This window comes from Eucyclogobius newberryi, unplaced genomic scaffold, assembly GCF_026437365.1.
Source record: "Eucyclogobius newberryi isolate DKJ021-1_F unplaced genomic scaffold, fEucNew1.0.hap1 SCAF_1, whole genome shotgun sequence".
NCBI lineage: Eukaryota > Metazoa > Chordata > Actinopteri > Gobiiformes > Gobiidae > Eucyclogobius > Eucyclogobius newberryi.
Window position 1 is genome coordinate 4,430,474 of NW_027315723.1, and position 10,000 is coordinate 4,440,473.

The following is a 10,000-nucleotide window of genomic DNA, read 5'->3' on the forward strand; positions in this document are numbered from 1 at the left end:
TAGATTCGATGGACGGATCAGTGTAAAAACTACCTTTATGTCACTATTGTCCTGCCTAATGGGGTTTGATCTGGTCCAGGACTAAACCAGAATACATGCTTTGCACATTATCCTGTAGAACTCTCAGAAAATGGTATTGCTATTTAGGACTTTGGAGTTTAGGGTATTTCAAATTGCTGTTATCTTTAAAAACATGTGACTTTAGATCTTAATTGAGCCTATTTCCTATTTTTAATGTTTTTTTAGTGTTATTAAATGCAAAATTATGTTCACGATTATTTTTTGTAGTTGGCTAGTCATGATATTAGTTGATTAATCGTGGCGGCCCTTGTTGTAGATGTCAGGTCAATTCTCGGCCTCTTACAGCCTCTAATAATCCGTAATCCGATCTGCGTTTCTGCCTTTTATCATTTGATTGCTGTGATGGTATCTTTGCTTTTCCCTGAATCGTAGTCCGTTTCCGGACTACAGTAACATGTCCCATAAAACGCTTTATCGGACATCTGACCGCTTCATTTATACAAACTTTAAGTGGTCGAGCCAACTTAACTGTAAATATAACATAGACAAATGCATTGTTGTTTTGTAGCATCAGATAAAAAGCTAAATTTGTGGTGGAGTGGCACAGCACACGTGCCAGGCTCCTGGTGAAGCCGGCCGTGACTTTGATGATTTGCTGCATGTCCTTCCTTCTCTTTCATCCCCCATTTCACACTTCCTTCCTGTCAATAAAGCCGACGCGCACAAAATCTAAAGAAACAAGAAAAAAACACAGAAAATCGAACAACATTGACCTTTGCTCCGTATTACTGCAGGTAATGTGTAAAATGACTTTGTGTAACCAGGTAAAATTAGGACTAAACCAGGCTAAATCAGGACTAAACCAGGCTAAACCAGGCAAAATCAGGACTAAGCCAGGCTAAATCAGGACTAAACCAGGCTAAACCAGGCAAAATCAGGACTAAACCAGGCTAAATCAGGACTAAACCAGGCTTAATCAGGACTAAACCAGGCTAAACCAGGCTAAATCAGGACTAAACCAGGCTTAATCAGGACTAAACCAGGCTAAACCAGGCTAAATCAGGACTAAACCAGGCTAAAAACATGAGACTAGGGTTAAACTGACTAAACCCTAAAACGGACTAAACCAAGAATAAACTGAGGCTACACCAGGACTAAACAAGGACTAAATCAGCAAAAACCAAGACTATACCATGACTAATCAGTACTAAACCTGAGACAAATCAGGTTTAAACCAGGGCTAAACAAGGATCAGACCAGCACTGAGAGCTACACCAGGTCTAAACCAGAAATAAAACAACATAAAACCAGGGTTAAACCAAGACTTAACCATGACTCTAACTGGGACTACACTAAGAATAATCTGGGACTACACAGGACTAAACCAAGACTAACTAATCATGGACCAAACACTTTAATGGGACTGTAGTGGGACTAAACTTCCCCAGGAGGACTAAAGGAGGACTCTACAAGGTCTGTACCAGGATTAAATCAGGTCAGTACCAGGACTACAGCAGATTGGGACCATGGGGGGTTTTCCTGTTCACAGCCGGTCCACATAATCCTACTGTGAGATTAGTGCCAAGTCCGGACCAAGGATCTCACTGGGGAATCACATTGAAAGTGACCACCAAACATATAAATGAACTCAAATGGAATGTTGACAAATTAAATCACAAGGTCTGGAGTTATTCAGGTGATATAATGTCCTCTTTGTGCTACATTTCGCTACAGACGCTAGAACATCGGCCGTTTCTACCTTGAAATAACCCTTTTTCATTTCTAAATGATATAAATGCATTACTACTCTGGACAACCACTCAACTAAATATATTAAAATTAAATCGTATTCGTATATATTTTATAAAGACGGACCATGAATGGGAACATGTATGTACTTCACAATGATGATCACATAATCACATGTTTGGAAAGAATTCTGTTACTTCACAACGCCACGTGAAAGTGCTCATTATTCACATTATTTGCACAAAGGTTTTGGACAGAAATGATCAAGGCAATGCAGACTATTTTCAACACCACCGTCCCACTCAATTTTGGAACATTATATTTGGGCCTGAAACACCCTGCTTTGGACACAATGGATGGATATCTTTGGGACATGCTTCTGGCAGCTGAGAAGACCATCACAACAAACATGGGCTAAGGACTGGACCAATCAACATACACAATATGAAAATGACAAAATGGGAACTTTATTTTGGACTGAATATGCTTTAATCTTCTGTTCTTTGGATGTGAGTTTTTCTCTGGTCCTGCCCGGTCTTGTTTTTGTTGTTTTATGTTCTTAAAAAAAAGAAATAGCTCATTTTTAGTCCATCCCCGATATATGGACGTTGTATATTTTCCCTTTACCACCCAAGGTTACATTTAGTCTTAAAGTTTAGACCATATGATACATAGAGCATGCAATGAAAATACTTTGCCCTGAGAAAGAGAGACATCTAAAAGAAGAGTAAACTTACTTACTGGTACATATATTTACTCAAGTAGAAGTCAAAAGTAGTGCCTCAAATAACAACTCAAGTTAAAAAGTACTTGGAGAAGCCTATTCAAGTACACAACTGAATAAGATTTTGCCCATACAATTAATTTCAAATCGGATTAAAAGTATAATAAAAGTATCACCACTCTGAAAAGTACAATTCCTTAAAAAACAAATAAATGTATATGAATAATTGTAACCAAGTATACCAACACAAACTATCCTCTCCATGAAAACAAGCAGATGGTGGAACCTCCACTAGAAAAGTTACATAATGCACCTTTAATGTATTGGAAGCTAACAAAGCCTAGTTCCTCATTGTTATATCATTGTTAGTCATGTTCAGTCGTATTGTGGAAGTACAGAGGAGGAAGTCAGATTTGCCATTCAAATTAGCTTTCTATTTACTCATTTGAATAATCCTTTCTGAACATGTGTTTTTTCAACTCTATTCGTGGTTATTGTACATGTATTTAAAGGAAAGAGGCACTTTGTTTGGTTTATTATTCACCACAATCTTCACCACGGTAACAAACCCATTTACGTCAAACTCCTTTCCTGGTCTTGACTTGTTCTGACCCTTAAACAGATGGATCTGTTTAATCCTATGGAGCATCTGTCTGTGTGAAAGCTCCTGTGTGAATGTACGACAGGCCTTGAAGGGGGCACACAGGGGGCTACAGCCACTGCTACTACTGAAACCAGCTTGTAATGAGTCCAATGGAATGATTTGTCCTCAATATGACGGATTTAGACGTGATTGTAGCCAAGTTTTGAAATAAATAGGCAGTAAAAGTAGTGTTACATGGTTAAAAATGTACACAATTACAAAGTTCAAGTATTGCTGCTCTGATGTGACTTGTAAAACTAGGAAGTCACTATAGTCAAATTTTAGCTCGGTCTTTTATACAAAACTTGATTCATTTGTCATTTGATATGTTCAGAGCTCTGGCCAGTCAGAGCACGCGAACAATGAAGTACAATGTATTTCTAAAAGTAGTTAATTTATTCATTGACTTAGAGTTAAGCCCATTGACCCAGTTTGTCTTCACGGGGGTGACCCGGGCCAAGTGGTCTGCAGTGAACGTCACAAACTATACATTACAAAGACATGTTCTGATAGTGTTTATGGGCCGTTATCAAGTATGTTTTATTTGCATAACCAAAAAGTCCCCGCCCACTGTCGTGTTCAGCTCCACAAAAGACCAGGAGATTAGAGCCACAGCAGTCGAAATAAGAAATGGAAGAAAGTAGAAGTAAAGTAGAAATAGCCAACGTTCAAAAGACCAACGGACCCAACAGAACCATTCCTCCCCGTGTTAAAGATGATAGAGCTGCAGCGCTGCGTCTTAACCCAGATTCAGCAGCAGCAGCAGCAGCCGCAGACTTGCTCCTCTCACAGGCCTCGTCTTACGGAGCCAGAGCCTTTGCAGCTTTAACGTGATTATCTCTGAACAAAGCAGTGTCTCTCCCCCATTCAGCTCCACTCACTCCCCCCGCTCTCCATTTCCTCCCTCGTTCCCTCCCCTTTTCCTCTCCACGATCCAAAACAACTTAGTTTGTATGGCACATTTCATAAAAAAAGATAGTTTAAGAAGTGCTGCACATAACAGCAATATAAAACAAATATGACGCTCTTGAAATGAATTACAAACACACATCACACGTAAGATAAGACATGAGACCATAACATCAGCAGGACAATGAAACAAATAAAAGCAATACAGTTGATGAATATTCCTCGCTTCCTTTTTCCACTCTTTCTCAAAGTGCAAATATGAATATCCAGATGAGATAGTTTATTATATTTATTAGGTTTTGTTCGAACAAAACATGAACAAAAGTAACAGAAAACAGATTTCCAAGCAAAATATAATACAACCAACTGATAATTGCAGTGTAACAATAATAATAATGTGTATCTGTCCCATGTATCAGTTTGTGGTGATACGACAGTGAAACAGGAATGATCCTCATATCGCTGTTTCTGACTTCCAATACGTTACTTCTGATTTCAAGCTAAATTATAACTCAAAAATGTCATCGATATGTTGAATACTCTACATCATGCAAGCAACTAACTTAGTTTCAACAACTCAAAGCAACATCACTTTTCTAAATGAAGTAACTTTACCCTCTTCTTTTCACTTTCTTTGTTTGGTCCCACCTCATTTAACAACACCATTCCTACATTCACTCTCCTCAGGCTCTCGCTGCCACCAAACATATGACAAATCATGAACAAAATTGTGCCTAAGGCTTTTACGTAATCAAACAGCAGAGTTTAATCAATGTATAATTTTACTCAAGTCATTTAGTACAAAATGCTAATCATTTTGGGGTTTTCTGATAGAGTTTAAATCATTCTATTTTGTGGAATGCAATGATGGCAGCAGCGGTAGTAATGTTTGTACTTTCACTATTAAATGAAGACAAATAGAAGCAGTAGTGGTATTAGTATTATATAATTATACTATGGTTATTAGATATTAGAAGCAGTAGGAGGGGCTTATTTTTCTGTAGCAGGTGTGATTTATAGTAGCAGCAAGTATCAGTGGGTCTAAAAGTATTTGCAGTAGAAGTAGTGGTAACGTTTGAGTATCTTTTGAGTACCTCTGTCCACTGCGGTGGATTGATGTTGAATCTTTTGACAGATAAATCCATAAAACCTGCATTATTTATGGAAAATGTATTGATTTTTAAGTCCACGGTGTGTTATTATAGGTCAAATGTGCTTAAAGAACATCTCCGCAGGGCCTACAAGTTGTGCAGGCGTACGCAAGGGTTGTGATTACATTTAGGCTTTTAATACTACTAAATCTAACACAGACATTACCAGGCCTGAATTTGAGGCTAAACCAAGTCTCAATTGAAAGTATGAGGTAGTTCTAAACACATATTTGTCTCAAAACACACTTATCCACGGGTTTAAAAATGAAATATCCTGAAAAAGGCAGCCATAAAGAGGATGTATTGTCCAGCTCTACACAAAAGTGATTGGATTTCCCTGAATGAACCCACCCTCCCTCTTCTCTGCAGGTGCCCACAGACGTCTCCATGGGGCTGCTGGCGGAGCCTCAGGTCGCCATGTTCTGTGGAAAACTCAACATGCACATCAACGTCCAGACGGGGAAGTGGGAGAGCGACCCATCCGGAAGCAAGAGCTGCATCGGGACTAAAGAGGGCATCCTGCACTACTGCCAGGAGGTACGCCTGAGACTAATGGGCCCAGGGGGATAGAAATGTATGTTTGTCCCTAAAATGTGTTGGGAAATAGCTCCAAAACTTCTATTATTTAATGTAATTTCATCTAATAACAGTCACATCGTTTGGGGTTCAGTAATGAGATCTCTTTCTGTCAGTTATTTTGTTTCATGTGGATAGGCCCAGTAATTACAGAGCTATGAGCCATAAACCAGGTCAACAATCTGTAATCTGACAGTTAAACAGCACATTCCACTGTAGACTTTCTGACCCGCCTCCAGCCTCCAGTTATAAACTATTGCTGCAGTCTGTACACCTCCAGTTATACACTATTACTGCAGTCTGTACACCTCCAGTTATACACAATTACTGCAGTCTGTACACCTCCAGTTATACACTATTACTGCAGTCTGTACACCTCCAGTTATACACTATTACTGCAGTCTGTACACCTCCAGTTATACACAATTACTGCAGTCTGTACACCTCCAGTTATACACTATTACTGCAGTCTGTACACCTCCAGTTATACACTATTACTGCAGTCTGTACACCTCCAGTTATACACAATTACTGCAGTCTGTACACCTCCAGTTATACACTATTACTGCAGTCTCTACACCTCCAGTTATACACTATTACTGCAGTCTGTACACCTCCAGTTATACACTATTACTGCAGTCTGTACACCTCCAGTTATACACTATTACTGCAGTCTGTACACCTCCAGTTATACACTATTACTGCAGTCTGTACACCTCCAGTTATACACTATTACTGCAGTCTGTACACCTCCAGTTATACACTATTACTGCAGTCTGTACACCTCCAGTTATACACTATTACTGCAGTCTGTACACCTCCAGTTATAAACTATTACTGCAGTCTGTACACCTCCAGTTATACACTATTACTGCAGTCTGTACACCTCCAGTTATACACTATTACTGCAGTCTGTACACCTCCAGTTATACACTATTACTGCAGTCTGTACACCTCCAGTTATAAACTATTACTGCAGTCTGTACACCTCCAGTTATACACTATTACTGCAGTCTGTACACCTCCAGTTATAAACTATTGCTGCAGTCTGTACACCTCCAGTTATAAACTATTGCTGCAGTCTGTACACCTCCAGTTATACACTATTACTGCAGTCTGTACACCTCCAGTTATACACTATTACTGCAGTCTGTACACCTCCAGTTATACACTATTACTGCAGTCTGTACACCTCCAGTTATAAACTATTACTGCAGTCTGTACACCTCCAGTTATACACTATTACTGCAGTCTGTACACCTCCAGTTATACACTATTACTGCAGTCTGTACACCTCCAGTTATACACTATTACTGCAGTCTGTACACCTCCAGTTATACACTATTACTGCAGTCTGTACACCTCCAGTTATACACTATTACTGCAGTCTGTACACCTCCAGTTATACACTATTACTGCAGTCTGTACACCTCCAGTTATACACTATTACTGCAGTCTGTACACCTCCAGTTATACACTATTACTGCAGTCTGTACACCTCCAGTTATACACTATTACTGCAGTCTGTACACCTCCAGTTATACACTATTACTGCAGTCTGTACACCTCCAGTTATACACTATTACTGCAGTCTGTACACCTCCAGTTATACACTATTACTGCAGTCTGTACACCTCCAGTTATACACTATTACTGCAGTCTGTACACCTCCAGTTATACACTATTACTGCAGTCTGTACACCTCCAGTTATACACTATTACTGCAGTCTGTACACCTCCAGTTATAAACTATTACTGCAGTCTGTACACCTCCAGTTATAAACTATTACTGCAGTCTGTACACCTCCAGTTATACACTATTACTGCAGTCTGTACACCTCCAGTTATACACTATTACTGCAGTCTGTACACCTCCAGTTATACACTATTACTGCAGTCTGTACACCTCCAGTTATACACTATTACTGCAGTCTGTACACCTCCAGTTATAAACTATTACTGCAGTCTGTACACCTCCAGTTATACACTATTACTGCAGTCTGTACACCTCCAGTTATAAACTATTGCTGCAGTCTGTACACCTCCAGTTATAAACTATTGCTGCAGTCTGTACACCTCCAGTTATACACTATTACTGCAGTCTGTACACCTCCAGTTATACACTATTACTGCAGTCTGTACACCTCCAGTTATACACTATTACTGCAGTCTGTACACCTCCAGTTATAAACTATTACTGCAGTCTGTACACCTCCAGTTATACACTATTACTGCAGTCTGTACACCTCCAGTTATACACTATTACTGCAGTCTGTACACCTCCAGTTATACACTATTACTGCAGTCTGTACACCTCCAGTTATACACTATTACTGCAGTCTGTACACCTCCAGTTATACACTATTACTGCAGTCTGTACACCTCCAGTTATACACTATTACTGCAGTCTGTACACCTCCAGTTATACACTATTACTGCAGTCTGTACACCTCCAGTTATACACTATTACTGCAGTCTGTACACCTCCAGTTATACACTATTACTGCAGTCTGTACACCTCCAGTTATACACTATTACTGCAGTCTGTACACCTCCAGTTATACACTATTACTGCAGTCTGTACACCTCCAGTTATACACTATTACTGCAGTCTGTACACCTCCAGTTATACACTATTACTGCAGTCTGTACACCTCCAGTTATAAACTATTGCTGCAGTCTGTACACCTCCAGTTATAAACTATTACTGCAGTCTGTACACCTCCAGTTATACACTATTACTGCAGTCTGTACACCTCCAGTTATAAACTATTACTGCAGTCTGTACACCTCCAGTTATACACTATTACTGCAGTCTGTACACCTCCAGTTATACACTATTACTGCAGTCTGTACACCTCCAGTTATACACTATTACTGCAGTCTGTACACCTCCAGTTATACACTATTACTGCAGTCTGTACACCTCCAGTTATACACTATTGCTGCAGTCTGTACACCTCCAGTTATACACTATTACTGCAGTCTGTACACCTCCAGTTATACACTATTACTGCAGTCTGTACACCTCCAGTTATACACTATTACTGCAGTCTGTACACCTCCAGTTATACACTATTACTGCAGTCTGTACACCTCCAGTTATACACTATTACTGCAGTCTGTACACCTCCAGTTATACACTATTACTGCAGTCTGTACACCTCCAGTTATACACTATTACTGCAGTCTGTACACCTCCAGTTATACACTATTGCTGCAGTCTGTACACCTCCAGTTATACACTATTGCTGCAGTCTGTACACCTCCAGTTATACACTATTACTGCAGTCTGTACACCTCCAGTTATACACTATTACTGCAGTCTGTACACCTCCAGTTATACACTATTACTGCAGTCTGTACACCTCCAGTTATACACTATTACTGCAGTCTGTACACCTCCAGTTATAAACTATTACTGCAGTCTGTACACCTCCAGTTATAAACTATTGCTGCAGTCTGTACACCTCCAGTTATACACTATTACTGCAGTCTGTACACCTCCAGTTATACACTATTACTGCAGTCTGTACACCTCCAGTTATACACTATTACTGCAGTCTGTACACCTCCAGTTATACACTATTACTGCAGTCTGTACACCTCCAGTTATACACTATTACTGCAGTCTGTACACCTCCAGTTATACACTATTACTGCAGTCTGTACACCTCCAGTTATACACTATTACTGCAGTCTGTACACCTCCAGTTATACACTATTACTGCAGTCTGTACACCTCCAGTTATAAACTATTGCTGCAGTCTGTACACCTCCAGTTATAAACTATTACTGCAGTCTGTACACCTCCAGTTATAAACTATTACTGCAGTCTGTACACCTCCAGTTATACACTATTACTGCAGTCTGTACACCTCCAGTTATAAACTATTACTGCAGTCTGTACACCTCCAGTTATACACTATTACTGCAGTCTGTACACCTCCAGTTATACACTATTACTGCAGTCTGTACACCTCCAGTTATACACTATTACTGCAGTCTGTACACCTCCAGTTATACACTATTACTGCAGTCTGTACACCTCCAGTTATACACTATTGCTGCAGTCTGTACACCTCCAGTTATACACTATTACTGCAGTCTGTACACCTCCAGTTATACACTATTACTGCAGTCTGTACACCTCCAGTTATACACTATTACTGCAGTCTGTACACCTCCAGTTATACACTATTACTGCAGTCTGTACACCTCCAGTTA

General features: G+C 39.8%; 1 protein-coding gene across 4 annotated transcripts in view; it reads left to right on the forward strand.

The window, feature by feature from the left end:
• The window catches only part of appa (amyloid beta (A4) precursor protein a), a 59,039-nt gene that overhangs the window by 17,878 nt on the left and 31,161 nt on the right, over nucleotides 1-10,000 (forward strand). For all 4 annotated transcript variants that reach the window (XM_072443302.1, XM_072443469.1, XM_072443386.1 and 1 more), the window contains exon 2: nucleotides 5,567-5,734. In XM_072443302.1, the coding sequence (XP_072299403.1) occupies nucleotides 5,567-5,734 (168 nt within the window). The remainder of the gene's footprint in view (nucleotides 1-5,566; nucleotides 5,735-10,000) is intronic.